The sequence below is a fragment of the Schistocerca serialis genome, chromosome 3, assembly GCF_023864345.2.
Source record: "Schistocerca serialis cubense isolate TAMUIC-IGC-003099 chromosome 3, iqSchSeri2.2, whole genome shotgun sequence".
NCBI lineage: Eukaryota > Metazoa > Arthropoda > Insecta > Orthoptera > Acrididae > Schistocerca > Schistocerca serialis.
Genome location: NC_064640.1, coordinates 599,295,204 through 599,315,782, shown reverse-complemented (window position 1 = coordinate 599,315,782; position 20,579 = coordinate 599,295,204). Strand labels below are relative to the sequence as shown.

The 20,579-nt window shown below is 43.2% G+C and overlaps 1 protein-coding gene across 1 annotated transcript in view; it reads right to left on the bottom strand.

Moving 5' to 3' along the window:
- Positions 1 to 2,495: 2,495 nt before the first annotated feature.
- LOC126470478 (zinc finger C4H2 domain-containing protein) overlaps positions 2,496 to 20,579 on the bottom strand; it is a 174,342-nt gene continuing 156,258 nt past the window's right edge. The window contains exon 5 of the mRNA XM_050098347.1: positions 2,496 to 3,367. Coding sequence (XP_049954304.1) covers positions 3,238 to 3,367 — 130 coding nt within the window. The 3' untranslated portion in view covers positions 2,496 to 3,237. The remainder of the gene's footprint in view (positions 3,368 to 20,579) is intronic.

Sequence of the window (20,579 nt, the reverse complement as noted above, 5' to 3'; positions counted from 1 at the left end):
CTGATGTGAGTGCATTTCAAGCACGACATACGCTTTCTCGGCTCCTGTCGCCATTTTGTCTCACTGCGCTCTCGAGCGCTCTGGCGGCAGAAACCTGAAGTGCGGCTTCAGCCGAACAAAACTTTATGAGTTTTTCTACGTATCTGTAGTGTGTCGTGACCATATGTCAATGAATGGAGCTACAGTGAATTTATGAAATTGCTTCAATCATTTGTAATAGCCCTGTACTGTTTTATTGCTGATATAGAGAAGTGTAGGATAGAAAGAAAAATCCAAACCTCTTCAATACTACCAACAGGTTTGCCAAATTTAACATCTGTGTCTGATTGTCACCAAATCACTATCAACAATGTCACATGTCTTCAACTCCAGGAGACAATGCAGACTGAATTGACAGGACGCAAGGTGCACAGAAAGGATGTGTAATGCCACCAACTCTCTTCCAATTGCATTCCAAAATTCTGCCAATGAAAATTTGTCTCAACACTAGAATTAGAAAGGGAGCTTTGTGTGCGTGCGTTTGTGTGTGTGTGTGTGTGTGTGTGTGTGTGTGTGTGTGTGTGTGTATGTGTGTGAGAGAGAGAGAGAGAGAGAGAGAGACTGACTTCGGTATTTCCCCTTCTAAGACTGGTAATATTCATTTCAATATTCAAATTCACATTGGTTAACATGTTGACTGCAATGAGGCCACTGCAGCAGAATCACCTGCTGTGGCCAGCAGCAGCCACATGGCAGTCAACATGTTAACATCACCCTAGAAATGGAAAACCTCATATACAAGTACTTCTAAAAGAGCAAAACAAGGAACTCTCAAGTTTATGGGCCATCACTCAAGGTATTATGCCGCCTTCAAGGATTCATGTTATGTTTTTTAACACTTTGTATAGACATGGAATTTATAGGGGGTAATTCTGAAGTCTTCCAGTGCGTGTTCACTTCAGCATGGGTAATTTTGATGCAATATCTGGGCAAAGTCATTCGTTTTAGTCTGTGGCAAACCACCCAAGTTGCTACTCTCTTGTTATTTCATAGTTTTTCACTAGTTACAAAACTGGTCATTGCTAACATTAAAATTAAACACTCCAGTCTGCACAGGTTAATAGCGTCCTTTTGAAATCAGATTTTACGTATGTGTATAAGCTTGAAAGAATGGATTTGCAGTTGTCAAAACCATTACAGGAACAAATGTTTTCAAATTTGAAATATTAAATTAATTAATTAAATTAACTCTCGTATCATACATAGAAACATATGCCATAATGCCCCTAGATATTCAAACTGCTGAAGAACGATTTTGGGTGGGATCCTCATACACACCAATTCTAATTCTTGCCCATGCTATCAGTCCACTGGTACTTTGACTTTTTCACGTAAACACGAGGTAGTTTCTTCATGTATTCTTCCTCCAGATGTGTGTGTTACCATGTTCAACATAAAACAATGAAAACGCCTCACCACTTCACTTCACTGTGTCTGGTCTCCTTCACAATGTTTCTTACATTCACTACCCTACTGTTAATAGGACACAAACTACAGATCTGGATTCAGGTAAGCCTCCAGAAGACAGTTACAAACGGTAATGGTTAATAACCTGTGTTTCATTGTTTTCTGCAGGACTCTACAGTTTAGTTTTGGTCTGCTGTTTATTCCAGCCAACTGTGAGGCATGATTGTAATCCCACATTGATTTTCTTGTGGACATCCAATTTGGGTTGGGTTGTTTGGGGAAGGAGACCAGACAGCGCAGTCATCGGTCTCATCGGATTAGGGAAGGATGGGGAAGGAAGTCGGCCGTGCCCTTTCAGAGGAACCATCCCAGCATTTGCCTGGAGTGATTTAGGGAAATCACGGAAAACCTAAATCAGGATTGCTGGACGCGGGATTGAACCGTCGTCCTCCCGAATGCGAGTCCAGTGTCTAACCACTGCGCCACCTCGCTCAGTGACATCCAATTTCAAACAGATTACAAAGATAGCTCTGTCAAGAAACCTTTGGTAGATGAGGATCAATCATTGGAATAAAACTGTGTGAGCATCAAATTTTGACTCTAGGTAAGGAGAAGGGAACCAATACAAACACAAAATCTCACTGCTGGATGAGGATTGGCACTCTACTTCTCCTTAATGGAAGTGCAAGGTTTTGACCACTGCCACATCTCCCTCAGTGAACATACTTGTTTGCTGTGTGTGAAAGTTTTTGTAAGACTTTTCAATAGCACTTTCTGCAATGCTTGCATGACCAAGCAGGGGTCCTGTGTGGCCCAGATGCATTTATAAGAATTGTGCATGTTTTATGCTGCATTGTGCTTTCTCTAAGTTTCACTCTGTTCTTATAACACTACGGAGGAATATTGTTGCAATATTTATGTAATGAGTACATAAGAGGAACTAATAAAGATACTAATTTTGGACTAGTGTCACTGCACAATAAAATGGTGAGTTCAGAAATAGTGGCTAATGATCTCTCCACCCTTAAAATAAATGTTTCTGCCGGACACACTCTTCAATTCAAATTTTAATCACACTGAATCATCTAGATCAAACAACATTTATATATAAAGCAGTCTCAAAAATTAAAAGAAAAAACACTTCTTCATGAAAGAAGGCAAAATCTTGAGTAAAATATTCATCACTATTCTTCCCTTCTTTCTGAAAAATTTGCTGTTTTAATGTCCACAATATATTTTGTCCTTCAAACATATTCACTTTGAAAGTAATTTTAAGTATTCTTAGTTTGAAGATTAAAGTCTTACCAGTAAAACACTGACTACTACACTCAATCTTTCCTACTCTTTCCAATAATGTGTTAAAATATGGCAAGTATATAAACCATGTTGCACCTCCATAGTATGAAACACATACTTTTCCAACATACATTATCATAAAATCATTAATAAAATCCTCCTCCCACTTTTACCAGTACATTACACACAAGAAAAGTATATTATTTCAAATGTGTTCAGGTAAGAGAACTTTTATAAGGTGATAACTTACATTTCAAAGTAATTCTAACACTAAGTACAAAACATTACAATTCATACTGATACTTATTCCACACAGTTATTTGTCATCAGATCTTCTTCACAGAAATTCCTGAACCTCTGTAACACATACAGAACTTTAATTACTGGACACACTATTTGCTCTAATGAGCAGCAAAGTGAATTCAAAGTGTGCCCACTACTTATATACTGGCATACACTTTAACAACACTGAAGGTAAAAATTCATAAAAATTATTCAGTCTTTCTTCTTTGGTTTCTTTGGATTGCGACTTCGTGATTTAGCTTTGCACAGTGGACAGATGGGTGCATTTCGATGAATCTGCTGGTGACAGGATAGGCATGACTTCATAGGAGGAGGCTGTTGCCTGAAATACAGTTTTGATTATGGCTATGATAATAATAACAATAATAATAATAATAATAAAACTGCCTTATAGTAAGCACGACATCTATGCAATGTTATTTTATATTAAATCATCAGCTGTTAACACATCACTTCTATGTTTATCACTGCATTCAAGTATTCCTTTAAACATGAGTATATCAATGCAAAAGAAATTTCTCAATTACTATGTAGTTAAATTCTACAAAGTATGGAAGTTGAATTTACCAACTGTATTTGTGAATGCGAACAGTAAGACACACCTAAAACACAAGTAAGTACTGGTAATCTACTGTAGTGAAGTTCTGTAGCATATTGGTAACTGATGACCCCCAAAAAATGTTATTCTCACACTAAGTCTTGATGTATAGCCATTTCACACTTTGACCAACAAGTAGTAGTTCTGCAGCATACTATGTTATGTTAAGATTACTGTGACATCTCTTTGACTTTTTCCAACTAATAAAACTTTCTCATCTGGCTGACAGGTACTGTCTTCTTACATGTTTATTAACTTCAAAATGTCTTAGTATAATATAGCATTCAGAGCACAGCAACTCAGATGCAAAATATTAACGTCTAAACACAAATGACAAACAGAAAGATGCCAGGAATTAGAATCTGGAAATGGTGGAAATCAATGTAGAACAAAATCCTCCAAGTATTTGGCACTGAAGATCTAACAGCAAACAAGAAAATGTCTAAAAATGTGGCACAAATGGTAGAAAGAACTTCAGATCAAGAGGCATATACACTATCAATATATGAATGTAAAATTAACAATGTATTTACTGAAATTCACTCTCATAGCACTCATGGAACAGTTAATGTGCAATACGGTAAAATATCAGTCTCGTCACGTTAAGAAGCTTCCATAAATATCATATCCAAACCACTGTCATTTAAAATAGCTCATCACCCATAAATTGACTACTGTATTTTAACAAATAAAACACTTTGTTATAATGGATCACAGTAAAAATGAGTACACTCCTCACCATGAGATAAATGCCCAATATGCAGATACCATGGGCTTATTATTTATCCACAGGCAACTTTGCTACATCCTGAACACAGTGTTTTGCTGTAGCTATAATTTTTAGAATTTTGTTTGCATAAAGCTTTCAACAATGTAGAATAGAAAGATGCAATCTGCACATTTGACATTGTAAGCTGGGGCTGTGAAAGTAAAATGTATTTAGTCTTTGATCTCATTTTTATTATACAATGACACACAAATCACTTTCAATTTAAATGGAAAATGAAGCTGAGTGCTATGTTTTGGAGTATCAGAATTGGCTACAGAAGCCAGTTTCAAATGTGCATATATTTATGCGAATGGCTTTTCAAAAAAAAACAGTGCTTTTGTAAACAGTTTCCCAGTAATGGTTCACTGAGACAGTCATTTCTTTGCTACCATTGCACAACTAACAAGAAATGTAGAGTGTGTGATGAACTAATCTCTCATGACAGCTCACTCTTGCACCAAAATTGATTTTATTGGCATTTGCCTTACACGATTTAGAGAAACCACATAAAACCTTAATATGAATGGCTAAATGAGTTTGGAACACCATTGTATCAGATGTGAATCCAGTGGCTTAACCACTGCAGCACCTTACTCAAACGGGAAACTGTATCACAGGATCTTATGAAAGTAGAATGTTCATGTCCGGGAAGTTTGGTGGCGAGCGGAAGTGCTTAAACTCAGAAGAGTGTTCCTGGAGCCATTCTGCAGCGTTTCTGGACGTGTGGGGTGTCGCATTTTCCTGCTGGAATTGCCCAAGTACGTCTGAATACACAATGGACAGGAAAGGATGCAGGTGATCAGACGGCGTGCTAAGTACGTGTCACCAGTGAGAGTCGTACCTAGATGTAACAGGGGTCCCATATCACTCCAACTGCACATGCCCCACACCATTAAAGAGCCTCCACCAGCTTGAACAGTCCCCTGCTGACATGCAGGGCCCATGGATACATGACATTGTATCCATACCCATACACGTCCACGTCCACACCCATCTGCTCGATACAATTTTAAACGAGACTTGTCTGCAGAATGAGATTTTCACTCTGCAGCGGAGTGTGTGCTGATATGAAACATCCTGGCAGATTAAAACTGTGTGCCGGACCGAGACTTGAACTCGGGACCTTTGCCTTTCGTGGACAAGTGCTCTACCATATGAACTACCCAAGCACGACTCACGCCCCGTCCCCACAGCTTTCCTTCTGCCAGTACCTCGTCTCCTACCTTCCGAACTTTACAGAAGCTCTCCCGTGAACCTTGCAGAACTAGCACTCCTGAAAGAAAGGATATTGCGGGGACATGGCTTAGCCACAGCCTGGGGGATGTTTCCAGAATGAGATTTTCACTCTCCAGAGGAGTGTGCACTGATATGAAACCTCCTGGCAGATTAAAACTGTCAGACTTGTCTGACCAGGCAACATGTTCCCAGTTATCAACAGTCCAATGTTGGCGTTGATGGGTCCAGGCGAGTCATAAGGCTTTGTGTCGTGCAGTCATCAAGGGCACACAAAGTGGGCCTTTGGCTCTGATAGCCCATATTGATAATGTTTTGTTGAATGGTTCACGCACTGACACTTGCTGATAGCCCACCGCTGAAATCTGCAGCAGTTTGAGGGAAGGGCAGCACTTCTGTCATGTTGAATGATTTGTTGTCATCAGTCACGTTCTTGCAGGATCTTTTTCCGGCTGCAGCGATGTCCGAGATTTGATGTTTTACCGGATTCCTGATACACACAGTACACTTGTGAAATTGTCATACAGGAAAATCCCAACTTCATCGCTACCTTGGAGATGCTGTGTCCCATCGCTCGTGCGCCAAGTATAACACCGTGATCAAACTCACTTAAATCATGATAACCTGCCATTGTAGCAGCAGTAATTGATCTAACAACTGCGCCAGATGCTTGTTGTCTTATATAGGCATTGCCGACTGCAGTGCTGTATTCTGCCTGCTTACATATATCTGTATTTGACTATGACTGCCTATACCAATTTCTTAGGCACTTCAGTGTATTTAAAGATTTATGAATATAAAAATAAGCAGAAGGTGTTTTGGAAGTTACAAGTCAAGACTTCAATCAATTAAAACTAATATAGAAATTAATAAGTAATAGGAGAATGTTCCTGGAAATCTGTTTCTAATTTATTTAATTTTGTCTTTTCAATATATTAGTGAAACTGTACATCGGTACAAAGCAAAATGAAATTTAAAATGAATTAGTACAGAAGCAGCCTAAATCTGGATGTATATCAAGGCTTCCAAAATGTACCATGTCGCATAATTGTTCATTATTCACACATAATTGTTCATAATTTACTGAGTGAGCCATCACTGTCAGATCTTACATTCTCATCTCCACATTTGAAGTCCATGTACCACTTCTTATGTGTAGAAGGGATAAACATTTCTGCAACTTTAATTAACACGTTCGCTGCAGCTGACGATTGTAAGCGTTTACACGATCAACACGGCAGTTTGGCTGACACTTATAAGTGTTTCTGCGATCAACAAGCCAGTGCGGGTAATGCTTATAAGCGGCGCGTTCACTAGCTGAGTACTCAGTTTAGTTTGTTCGGCTGTGCACTCATGTTAGTACAAGAAACCAACGAAATATCACGTAACGTTTTCCTGTCTGCAGTTGTGTGTTTTCGTATTTAGTCGTCTGTGTTGTGCATGATTTGCAATGGTGGCGAATCAACCAACACCGGGGCCTTCTAACCCAAAAGAGAGTAGGAAGAGTGAACAACATTCTGAGCATGAGTTACTGAGTGTGTTGGTAGAGAGTGATGTTGAGTTCAGAGGGGATGAACCATAGGAGGGTGGCTGGGATTTGGAGACTGCAGAAACATACCATAGCGATGACAGTGTGGAAGCAAAACTGTCGAATATGTTTTACGACAGTTTGGAACTGGATGATACAGATGACGATGATGAGGAAATTACTGATGATAAAGAACCTGCACTCGCAGAAGTAAGCAAACCGAGTGCGACTTAGCATGAAGAACTACATGGGATGCAGTATCATCTGTTTACGAAAGCAGAATGTTTGCAGATAAATCCTGCTGGCAATATGCCAATAGGTTTCTTCAGGCAACTGGTTACAGATGACATACTGCAGCTCGTAGTTGATGAAACGTATGGTAATGCATGCAATGTATTTGCAAGCAAAAATATGAAAGAGGGCTCTAGGATTAGTAATTGGAAACCTGTAAGTATAGGAGAAAGACTAGTCTTCCTGGGTATTTAATTACATATGGGTAATGTCAAATAAGTCCGATTACAAGACTACTGGAAGAAAGACCCGCTGTTCGAAAACAGAGGAACAGCGATGAGCATGGGCAGAGACAGATATTTGCTCATCTTACGCTCACTGCATTTTGCGAAAAATTCAGAATCAGGAGACCTGAAACCAGATGATCTACTATACAAGGTACACGTTGTTGTTGTTGTTGTTGTTGTTGTGGTCTTCAGTCCTGAGACTGGTTTGATGCAGCTCTCCATGCTACTCTATCCTGTGCAAGCTGCTTCATCTCCGAGTACATACTGCAACGTACATCCTTCTGAATCTGCTTAGTGTATTCATCTCTTGGTCTCCCTCTACGATTTTTACCCTCCATGCTGCCCTCCAATGCTAAATTTGTGATCCCTTGATGCCTCAAAACATGTCCTACCAAGCGATCTCTTCTTCTTGTCAAGTTGTGCCACAAACTTCTCTCCTCCCCAATCCTATTCAATACCTCCTCATTAGTTACGTGATCTACCCACCTTATCTTCAGCATTCTTCTGTAGCACCACATTTCGAAAGCTTCTATTCTCTTCTTGTCCAAACTAGTTATCGTCCATGTTTCACTCCCATACATGGCTACACTCCATACAAATACTTTCAGAAACGACTTCCTGACACTTAAATCTATACTCGATGTTAACAAATTTCTCTTCTTCAGAAACGATTTTCTTGCCATTGCCAGTCTACATTTTATATCCTCTCTACTTCGACCATCATCAGTTATTTTACTCCCTAAATAGCAAAACTCCTTTACTACTTTAAGTGTCTCGTTTCCTAATCTAATTCCCTCAGCATCACTCGATTTAATTTGACTACATTCCATCATCCTCGTTTTGCTTTTGTTGATGTTCATCTTATATCCTCCTTTCAAGACACTGTCCATTCCATTCAACTGCTCTTCCAAGTGCTTTGCTGTCTCTGACAGAATTACAATGTCATCGGCGAACCTCAAAGTTTTTATTTCTTCTCCATGAATTTTAATACCTACTCCGAATTTTTCTTTTGTTTCCTTTACTGCTTGCTCAATATGCAGATTGAATAACATCGGGGAGAGGCTACAACCTTGTCTCACTCCTTTCCCAACCACTGCTTCCCTTTCATGCCCCTCGACTCTTATAACTGCCATCTGGTTTCTGTACAAATTGTAAATAGCCTTTCGCTCCCTGTATTTTACCCCTGCCACCTTTAGAATTTAAAAGAGAGTATTCCAGTTAACATTGTCAAAAGCTTTCTCTAAGTCTACAAATGCTAGAAACCTAGGTTTGCCTTTTCTTAATCTTTCTTCTAAGATAAGTCGTAAGGTTAATATTGCCTCACGTGTTCCAACATTTCTATGGAATCCAAACTGATCTTCCCCAAGGTCCGCTTCTACCAGTTTTTCCATTCGTCTGTAAAGAATTCGCATTAGTATTTTGCAGCTGTGACTTATTAAACTGATAGTTCGGTAATTTTCACATCTGTCAACACCTGCTTTCTTTGGGTTGGGAATTATTATATTCTTCTTGAAGTCTGAGGGTATTTTGCCTGTTTCATACATCTTGCTCACCATATGGTAGAGTTTTGTCAGGACTGGCTCTCCCAAGGCCATCAGTAGTTCTAATGGAATGTTGTCTACTCCCGGGGCCTTGTTTCGACTCAGGTCTTTCAGTGCTCTGTCAAACTCTTCACGCAGTATCTTATCTCCCATTTCGTCTTCATCTACATCCTCTTCCATTTCCATAATATTGTCCTCAAGTACATCGCCCTTTCTCCCTTCCCTTCTTTGCTTAGAACTGGGTTGCAATCTGAGCTCTTGATATTCATACAAGTGGTTCTCTTCTCTCCAAAGGTCCCTTTAATTTTCCTGTAGGCAGTATCCATCTTACCCCTAGTGAGACAAGCCTCTACATTCTTACATTTGTCCTCTAGCCATCCCTGCTTAGCCATTTTGCACTTCCCGTCGATCTCATTTTTGAGACGTTTGTATTCCTTTTTGCCTGCTTCATTTACTGCATTTTTATATTTTCTCCTTTCATCAATTAAATTCAATATTTCTTCTGTTACCCAAGGATTTCTATTAGCCCTCGCCTTTTTACCTACTTGATCGTCTGCTGCCTTCACTACTTCATCTCTCATAGCTACCCATTCTTCTTCTACTGTATTTCTTTCCCCCATTCCTGTCAATTGTTCCCTTATGCTCTCCCTGAAACTCTCTACAACCTCTGGTTCTTTCAGTTTATCCAGGTCCCATCTCCTTAGATTCCCACCTTTTTGCAGTTTCTTCAGTTTCAATCTGCAGTTCATAACCAATAGATTGTGGTCAGAATCCACATCTGCCCCTGGAAATGTCTTACAATTTAAAACCTGGTTCCTAAATCTCTCTCTTACCATTACATAATCTATCTGATACCTTTTAGTATCTCCAGGATTCTTCCAGGTATACAACCTTCTTTTATGATTCTTGAACCAAGTGTTAGCTATGATTAAGTTATGCTCTGTGCAAACTTCTACCAGACGGCTTCCTCTTTCATTTCTTCCCCCCAATCCATATTCACCTACTATGTCTCCTTCTCTCCCTTTTCCTACTGACGAATTCCAGTCACCCATGACTATTAAATTTTCGTCTCCCTTCACTACCTGAGTAATTTCTTTTATCTCATCATACATTTCATCTATTTCTTCATCATCTGCAGAGCTAGTTGGCATATAAACTTGTACTACTGTAGTAGGCATGGGCTTTGTGTTTATCTTGGCCACAATAATGCGTTCACTATGCTGTTTGTAGTATCTTACTCGCACGCCTATTTTATTTTATTCATTATTAAACCTACTCCTGCATAACCCCTATTTGATTTTGTATTTATAACCCTGTAATCACCTGACCAAAAGTCTTGTTCCTCCTGCCACCGAATTTCACTAATTCCCACTATATCTAACTTTAACCTATCCATTTCCCTTTTTAAATTTTCTAACCTACCTGCCCGATTAAGGGATCTGACATTCCATGCTCCGATCCATAGAACGCCAGTTTTCTTTCTCCTGGTAACGACGTCCTCTTGAGTAGTCCCCGCCCGGAGATCCGAATGGGGGACTATTTTACCTCCGGAATATTTTACCCAAGAGGACGCCATCATCATTTAATCATACAGTAAAGCTGCATGTCCTCGGGAAAAATTACGGCTGCAGTTTCCCCTTGCTTTCAGCCGTTCGCAGTACCAGCACAGCAAGGCCGTTTTGGTTAATGTTACAAGGCCAGATCAGTCAATCATCCAGACTGTTGCCCCTGCAACTGAAAAGGCTGCTGCCCCTCTTCAGGAACCACATGTTTGTCTGGCCTCTCAACAGATACCCCTCCGTTGTGGTTGCTCCTACGGTACGGCCATCTGTATCGCTGAGGCACGCAAGCCTCCCCACCAACGGCAAGGTCCATGGTTCATGGGGGGAATTATTTCAACAACAGAATGTGTCAGGTTTATTATCCAATTAGGGACCTATCTTTAGATAAATCAATGATTCTTTGGAGGGGATGATTGTAATTTAGACAATATGTAAAGAACAAAAGGAATAAATATGGCATCAAATTGTACATGCTAAATAATCCCGATGGTTTTGTAAATAAATGCGCTGTGTACACAGGGATGTGTGGTGATATGGGGGGGAAAGGGCATGCTGAAAATATAGTATTATATTTGTTGGAAGAGAAGCTGCATGTTGGCCATCAGGTTCACATGGACAATTTTTACAACCAGCTTTGCTTTAGCTAAAACCCTGTTGAAAGCAAAAACACATTGCACCGGGACACTAAGGGTAAATAGGAGAAATACCCCTAAAGACGTGGTATGCGCAAAACTGGGGAAAGAAGACACTATTGCACAATATTCGGACAGTGTAATGATTGGCAAATGGAAGGATAGACAAGAGGTCTCCTGTATTTCCACAGAATATCCTAATACAATGGGACATGTGCCAAATGCATGCCAGCAAATAGTCTCGAAACCACTGCCAATCATCAAATAATAGTTGTATGTCTGGGACCGATAGGCAGGACCAGATGTTTTCGTATTATTTATGTGAATGAAAGACTATTCAATGGTCAGAGAAACTATTCTTCAATGTAGTTGACATCCTAATGTTGAATTCACATTACCTATATAATAAATACTCAGGGCATAAAATGATAGAGAGCAGTTAAACAACAATATGTCAGTCCCTATTGAGAGAATAGGAGACAGCAAAAAACAAGCACATGGAAAAATTGGCTGAAAAAACACCATACAGAAATGAAGGTCCAAAACTAAAAATTAAATGGCCTTTGCCATATTGCTTCAGTGGATAAAAAGCAAAACATGGTCACCAGCCCACACATCATTCGTTAAAACAGCTGACAAATCAGATGGCAAACCCAAGCTGGAACATAGATTGTTAAAAAAAAGGACATTCCAGCAGGAATTGGTGGACAGTCAAAATTTAGGCGCAGTGTGTACAAAGTGGTGGGGTAGCACCACTTAGCAAATGACAATGGCTAAAAAGGCAGTGCCCAATACACAGAAGAGTCAAAATAATCTCCTCCCGGCAGGAGGGCCGAGAGGAGGTCGTCCAAGGTGCTGGGAGACGCTTAATAAGGCGAAGCTTATTCCCATGAAGGGAGGATCATTGGCGATGCCAAAGGGAACCACCTCCTGACAAGACGGCAATGCAGAGATCATTTGCAGGCTGAGGTACGAGGACTGCAGCCTTGGCAGCAGTCTCGTTTCCTGGCAGACCAACATGACCAGGGACCCCACAGAAATGTGACACTGGCTTCATGAAGCGTGAGTGAGTGACAGTTTTCCTGGACCCGCTGCACTAAGGGGAGAGCAGTGTACAGTGTACATAGACTTTGGAGGGCACTGAGTGAGTCTGAGCAGAGAACAATTGGAAAGGCTGTGTCGCCGGATGTACTCCGTGGCCTGATACAAGGCGAAGAGCTCGGCTGTAAATACTGAGGCGTGTGCCGGAAGCTGATATCGAAAGACACGGGTGCCAATGACGAAGGCACACCCGACCCCGCTGTCAGTCTGAGAGCCATCAGTGTAGACAAAGGTACTATCGCCAAGTTCCATGCAAAGGTCGTGAAATTTGAGGCAATACACTGAGGCTGGAGTAGCGTCCTTAGGAAACAAATGCAGGCCTAGGTTAACATGGACCGCATCACGAAGCCAAGGTGGTAAAGGGTCACACCCACTGGGAAAGTTGGAGGTAGTGTGAAGTTAAGCTGCCGTAGCAAGTGGTGAAAGCGGACTCCAGGAGGTAACAGAGAAGTGGGATGAGCCCCTTCCTGACGGTCAATGGAATCATCAATGAAGGAGGCATAGGAGGGGTGGCCACGCATGGTAGACTAATGGCATGCATACCTGCAGAGCAGGAAGTAACGGTGGTAGGACAGTGGTAGTTCAGCAGCTTCAGCATACAGACTCTCAACTGGGCTGCTGCAAAAGGTACCCGTGACCGAACAGATGCTGAGATGGTGGATACTGTTGAGACGGCATAAGAGGGATGGGTGTGCAGACACATAAACAAAGCACCCAAAGTCTAATTTTGGACAAGGGACCGGTACGAACAGAGGAGGGCAGTTCGATCAGCACCCCAGGAAGTATCATTGAGGACACGAAGGACATTGAGGGGCCGCGTACAGCAGGCTGCCAGGTAAGACACATGGGAGGACCAAGAGAGTTTCCTATCAAGCATGAGCCCCAGGAATTTAGTAGTTTCAACGAATGGAAGGACAAGAGGCCCAAGATGTAGAGATGGTGGGAGGAAGCATTTGTGCCGGCAGAAATTCATACAGATGGTTTTGTCAGAGGAAAAGCAAAAGCCACTGTCGATGCTCCAGGAGTACAGATGATCAAGACAGCACTGAAGACACCGCTCAGAGAGAGAGGTCCATGGAGAACTGAAATAGATGGCAAAATCGTCAACAAAAAGGGAGCCAGAGATGCCCAGTGGGAGACAGGCCATGATAGGGTTAATGGCGATAGCAAAGCAGACGACACTCAGGACAGAACCCTGAGGCACACTGTTTTCCTGGACAAAGGTGTCCGACAAGGCAGAATCCACACGCACCTTGGAAAGTCAATCTTGTAAAAATGCCAGAAGGAAACAGGGCAGGTGGCCACAGAAGCCCCATATGTAAAGATTACGGTGGATACCAGTTCTCCAGCAGGTGTCATAGGCCTCCTCCAAATCAAAAAACACGGCCACAGTCTGAGATTTCTGCAAAAAGCCATTCATGACGTGGGTGGACAAAGTAACGGCATGGTCAACTGCAGAACACCATGCTCTATATCCACACTGCGCATTCATCAATAAATTGCGAGACTCTAGCCACCATACCAGCTGGGCATGAAGCATACATTCCATCACCTTGCAAACACAACTGGTTAGAGAGATGGGGCGGTATCTAGAAGGAAAGTTTTTGTCCTTGCTTGGCTTAGGTATGGGTACAAAGGTGGCTTCACGCCAGTGTCCGGAAAATATGCCCTCTGCCCAGAAGCGGCTGTATGTGTTAAACAGAAAGTGCTTGCCCACAAGAGAAAGGTGCTGCAACATCTGAATGTGGATGGTGTCTGGCCCTGGGGTGGAGGATCAGTATGAACTGAGAGCATGATTGAGCTCCCTCGTAGTAACAGCGGCATTGTAGCACTTACGATTCAGAGTAAGAGAAGGGTATCGCCCAAGCCTCCTCCGATGGAGGAAGGCAGGGTGATAGGGTGATAGTGCAAAGAGCTTGAAACTTCTGCAAAATCGTGGCCCAAGGTTTTGGGAGATAGCAATAGGGTCCACGATAACATCATCTGCTACTGTCAGGCCGGAAATTAGGGAATGGATCTTGGTTCCAGAGAGCCATCGGAGGTTGGCCCATATGACAGAGGAAGGGGTGGAACTGTTAAAAGAACTCTTGAATGAAAGCCAGCTGGCTCGTTTGCTACCCCAAAGGACGCGACGACACTTTGCATGCATCCATTTATAATGAATGCAGTTTGCCATCATAGGATGATGGTAAAAATGTGGATACCACATTTCCGTGCGTGAATTGCATCGTGGCATGCCTCAGTCCACTACATGGTAAAGAGGAAGTGCAAGGAATGGAATGTTCTGCAGCAGTAACGATAACATTGGTGAGATAGTCCACCTGGTCTTCACGACTGGGAAATCTTGTTCTGCGGTCGCCAGGGAGGAGTAAAGCTGCCAGTCAGCCTTAGTAAGCTGCAATTTGGGCTGGGCGTGCATGCGGACAGGGTAGGAGTCAGAAAACGGAGAGCACACGGGAAATGGTCGCTCAAGTAGGTGTGAGAAAGAATGGACCACTGAAGACGATGGGCAAGCTGGGCAGTGCAAAAGAAGAGGTCCAAATGGGAATAGGTGTGGGAGGAGTCGGAAAGGAGAGTGGGTGCTCCAGTGTTAAGATAGAAGTAGTAAAGTTGGTTAAGAAGGTCAACCAAGAGGGCACCTCTCTGACAGGTCCTGGGAGAACCACAGAGGGGATGATGCACATTAAAGTCAACGAGTAGCAAAAACGGGGGAGGTAGCTGTCCAATAAGCTGTAGGAAGTCTGCCCTGGTGACACCGAAGGATGGATGATGATGATGATGATGATGATGATGATGATGATGATGATGATGATTTGGGTTGAGGGGGCGCTTGACATCATGGTCATCAGTGCCCTGATGAAAAGTCAACATGAAATCTCATGGCTGGGGACAAAGGCTGTCTCCACATGCGGAGCAGTTTATAATGTACTAAAAAGTCTGCCGCCCTTCCACACCAGTTTAGGGATGAGGCCTGACAGTGCACAAAATTTCACCACTCGATTAACACTGGTATTGGTATCTGCGAGGATGGTGGGCAGATCTCCAGTGAGACCAAGGGCTGCCCTAATATCAATATACAGGACACACATCGCCACAATATGCTGAACTGAAAGCAGCACAACACAATCTTTACACAATGGTAGATCCTCCTGCCAGAGGAGGAAGCCATGTGTAAGAGGGCTATGCCTGATGTGCGGTCTGGTACGCAAAACTCCTTACAGCGGCGAGGCTGACACTAAGTCCGCCATGCCTTTGTGGTTGATTTGAGCGACCGCAGTTTGTTGTCTGACACTTGCAACCATTCAGTCTCCTACTGACACATGATGCATCTGTCAGAAAATAAGATAATGGATAATGGAGTGCATCCCATCCTGTGGATGGGACACTGATGGGCACCACCATCCCAACATGCTTTCCCGGCAGCTTTGTCAGCTATGTTGTTACCCTGTATCCCAACATGGCCAGGTAACCAGCTCCTTGACACAGCGTTGGGGCCGCTGTAAGGAGTCACGGATGAGCTGAATCAGTGTATCTACCTGATACATTTGGTGAAGTGCTTGCAGTGCTCTAAGAGTCTGAACAGACAAGGAAACTCGTATGGTGATGTCTGTGAACCCTCTCTAGTGCCATCAGAATGCCATATAACTCCACATCATAATTTGTAAATTGTTCTGGAAGACGCACCTTAAAAAACCAATCAGGGAAAACCACAGAACAACCGAGAGCATTCTCCTGCTGGGATCTGCCTATATAAGTAATGATAAACCTACGGTACATACTTAAAAAATAGACGAAAACAAAGTTGTAAAAACCATATCCGGAGTACAATTTTTCAGGTACTGTGTCAAGCTTAAAATCACTTTGAGCCTTTGAAGACACCAAGGCGGCAATGCGTTCCATCCCTGGGTGTGTATTTTCATGCCCGAGAGATCCAGATCCTTGAGACAGTCCGTAGCGTGTATACCATATGGCCGGGTTGCTTGGGTGTTGGATCACTGAACTAAATGCCAAAGACTGAGGTGACACTGATATTTTCAGTGCCTGTCGAGCCAAAAGGATACATTGCTGAATCCGGAGTGGTGGCTCACCAACCTCTGCACACAGACTCCGAGCTGGCCTGGTCCGAAAGGCTCCAGTTGATATCCGAATGTCCTCATGGTGTACAGCATCTAACATCCGGAGGTAGGAAGGACGGGCCAATCTGTAGACCACGCTGCCATAGTCTAAGCGCGATCGAACAAATGCCCTATAAAACTGCAGGAGCTGGGACCTGTCAGCTCCCCATGTTTTTTCGCCAAGGCATTTCATTTCAAAATGTTCAACAACCGGAAGCCCTTTGCTCATAGGTCTTTCAGGTGTGGGGATTTCAAGTCAAATAATAAACCCAAAAAGCGCACAGTGTCTTGAAAACGTAAAATACGCTCCTTACTTAACGCTACGTCACTTATTCTCATGCCCATCAACAAAATCTGCTCTCTTATACCCTCTTTGCTAAACATTTCGAACAACCATCAGCCTGAAGGACAGAGGTACATAAATGGTACAGAAGGAGAAATTTAGGCGGGGAAGGAAAAGGTGAACTGCAGCAGCTTGAAAGCGGGTAGTCAGGGATATTAGTTGACTATGAAGGTCATCCCATATGAGCAGCATGACGCCCCCACGAGACGAAATTCTGACCTCAGGGGGAAGGTCAAAATGAAACAGTGAGTAAAGTGAAAACTCAATGTGGTCATGAGGGCGCAATTTCATTTCCTGAAAGCAGAGTACAAGGAGATGCTGTGATGCTAAAAGCAGCCGTAAATCCTCTTTGTGGGACTGAAGGCCACGAACATTCCATTGGAGGACAGACATGAGGAGGAAGAGATGGAGGGGTGTCAACTCGGCAGCTGACGAGTGACAGCCGGTGTAGAGTCGCTACTACAGGGCATAGTAGCAGGAGGATTCGGCTCCATAGGGTCCACAGAAGCATCGGCTTGCTTGTACAGTCGGTCCGTGGGGTCCAATGCTGGAAAATGGTTGGTGGTGTGCACCGGTGAGACAGAGACCGGCTGGGCTAAGGTACCACGTGGAGACATCGTCGAACAGGATCGCTGAGTTGGTGAAGGAGAAGACCGTTTGCCTTTAGCGGACTTCTTCGAGCCTTTGCAGTTAGAGGAAGACTGGCTGGAGGAAGTTTTCATGGGAGTACTACTACTGTTTTTTCCTGCCTACGGGTTGTGTAGTCAATGGCTTCACCCATTGAAACAAGAGTTTGACAGTTTGTTGCACAGTGGGTTGGAGGGGGGGGGGGGGGGTGATGATACCTTGACACTAGGTGATTTCACAACCTCCAAGCCGAATTTGAGGTCACATGTCTGTGTGGCCATATCCTTCATGGAGTGAGTAGTAACAAGAACAGAACTGTAGGTGCCAGACGGGAGAACACAGGGTTTACGACTAGCCAGTAACTTGCGAGCTACTGGGTAAGGCACTTTTCCCTTTACCCAAATGCCGGGGTAGGAGGCGACATGGCCGCCATATCAGTTGATACAGTGGGGAGGAGGAGGCAGACAATTGCCCTAGTGTGCATCCCTGCCACAGGTTACACATTTGGCTGGGTGTCGACAAAATGTTCTAGTGTGGTTAAAATGATGACACTGGTAGCAGCGCATCGGGTTCAGAATGTATGGCCAGACTGTGATAATTTCATCACCTGCTTTGAGCTTGGGCGGCAGCACCACCCTATCAAAGGTGAGGAAAATAGTGCAGGTGGCCACTAAGGAGGAATCTAACTTTTTCATTACATGATGGACAGCAATGACATCCTGATCAGAGGGGTAAGATTGTATATTGGCCTCTGTTAGACCATCAAGCAGCATGATGTAAATTACACCATTGGAAGAATTCAAAGTTCTGTGGGGCTCGACACGAACAGGGTAGCCGTGGAGAAGCGAGGCAGCAGGCAGTTGTTGTGTTTGAGACTCAGAAGTCGTCTCCAAAAGCAAAGTGCCAGTCTGTAACCAAGAGCAGGATTTCACAGGGCCAGGCCAGCAATTGCATCAACACCTTTCTGAATAATAAATGGATTGACCTTGGCAAAGGACTGACCATCTTTAGCACGTGAGACCACAAGGAACCGTGGTGCTGCAGGAAGGGTATTTGAATCAATAGCCTCATTGGGCTGGGTGTCGATAAGATGCAAAATGCTCTACGGCTGGGGCCCCGTGGTAGCCAAGCACGAACCCACCAAAGAGTGGCGCCCCCTGGGGGGATAAATGGGGAGATGATTGACTTATTGCGAGAAAATCTCCCACGATTGCCAGCGTCTCCATTGGCGCACTCCTTCCAACTGGGGGCTCCCTTCACAAGGGGGGCACACTCGCCTTAGGTGATTGTTCACACCTCAGGTCACACCCCCCGAACATCTGATAGAGGGACCAATCAGCAACTTGGGCAAGTTGCAGCTCAGACAATCACACCTCCCTGGGCCTGGCCTGTACCAGGGGTATGTGCAAACCCTACCTGTTGACCCGGGGCTGCGAATTACACGTTACCCAGTCACCTGTTACACATCAGACACGTGGGCCGGCCTTCAGGAGCGCACAGGTAGGAAGAAGGGGGAAAATAAAAAAAGGAGGCTCCTCAAACACCGAAGTGGAGGAATGAATGGAGAAGGGAAATGAAGAAAGGAAAAGGGAGTGAAAAACGAAAGTTGAGACTTTTTGCACGTCAGAGACAGGATGCAGAACATTCCCAATAATACCCCAGACATGTTCCCCAAGGAGGGGAAAATGAATAGCAAGATGATAGACATGCAGCATGGAAGGGAAAAATGCTGCAAAGGCTGGGGCCCTGTGGTAGCCAAACACGAACCCGCCAAAGAGTGGCGAGCCCCCTGGGGGGATAAAATGACGTCGTATGATTATAGAATACGAATAATTAAGGGAGTACTTCCACCAATTGACGTTACAAAAGGTGTGCATAACAAATATCATAAAGACATACAAGTTGTGCAAAAGTGGGGCACAACTGAAGGAAAGAAGCAAGTTATGAGGAAGCGATGTAAAACATGCGGAATGGGCGAGCCTACAGATACACACCACACGTGTGCATAACGTGTCCAAACAAGCCTGAAATCTGTTTGAATTGCTGCACAATTAATGAGATGTCGTACCTTCAGAGGAAGATCTGTTCATGTTTGATTTGTATACTGTTTGTGTTTGTTTTATTTGATAGCCAAGTAAAATGTTGTTACACTGAATGCTCAGAACATGAGGTTTCTGTACAGTATGTGGACTTATATGTGGTTTGCTATAAAAACATCACCTTTACACCTTGCAAACATATTTGTTATATGGGATTGGGTTTCCATAGCACCACATTGCAGATGAGTCCTGTTTCTTTTTCTCGAGTTGATAAATCTATTGGTGTTTTCAGACTAATTCTTTCTCAACGGAGCGGATTTATCGCTTGTTTGAATTGCATTTTCTTTCCAATTTGCAATAAAATCAATAAATCAGAGGCGTTGTGGGAATTGTTTGCAATAAATGCATATGACGCTTGTAAGTGTCAGACAGCATGCAGCATGATCAGCATGCAGCTAAAGCATACTTCTATATCTAGCACAACCTCTTGTGCAGACGTTATATTCACTGTCAATATTACATACGTGCACAACATGAACTTACACGTTTTGCAGAGATGTGATTTCAGGTCTCAGCTCACATGCGCTTAAGAGTGTTAGAGGCCCGCACTGGTGACCGCAGCGAATGTGTTAATCTGGATATTCCTTGCTATTGTGAGGCAGTGCTTTTAAAATGCGGGTACCAGGAAAGTATTCTTGGTAGCCAAGTTCATCACCTACCTCCCTTTACAGACGAGTTTGAGATATATACTTATTGTAAATCATTCGATGCTGTTCTTGAAAAATGGTGCCAGATGTGATTTGAAATCAAAATCATACCCCGCTGCACTTTCAGCAAAACGAATTTACTGGAAGTTGACACCTTTCTTTTGAACTTCTCAGTTTGGGCAAACATATGATCATATGGCATAAATGTGTGGCCAAGAGAA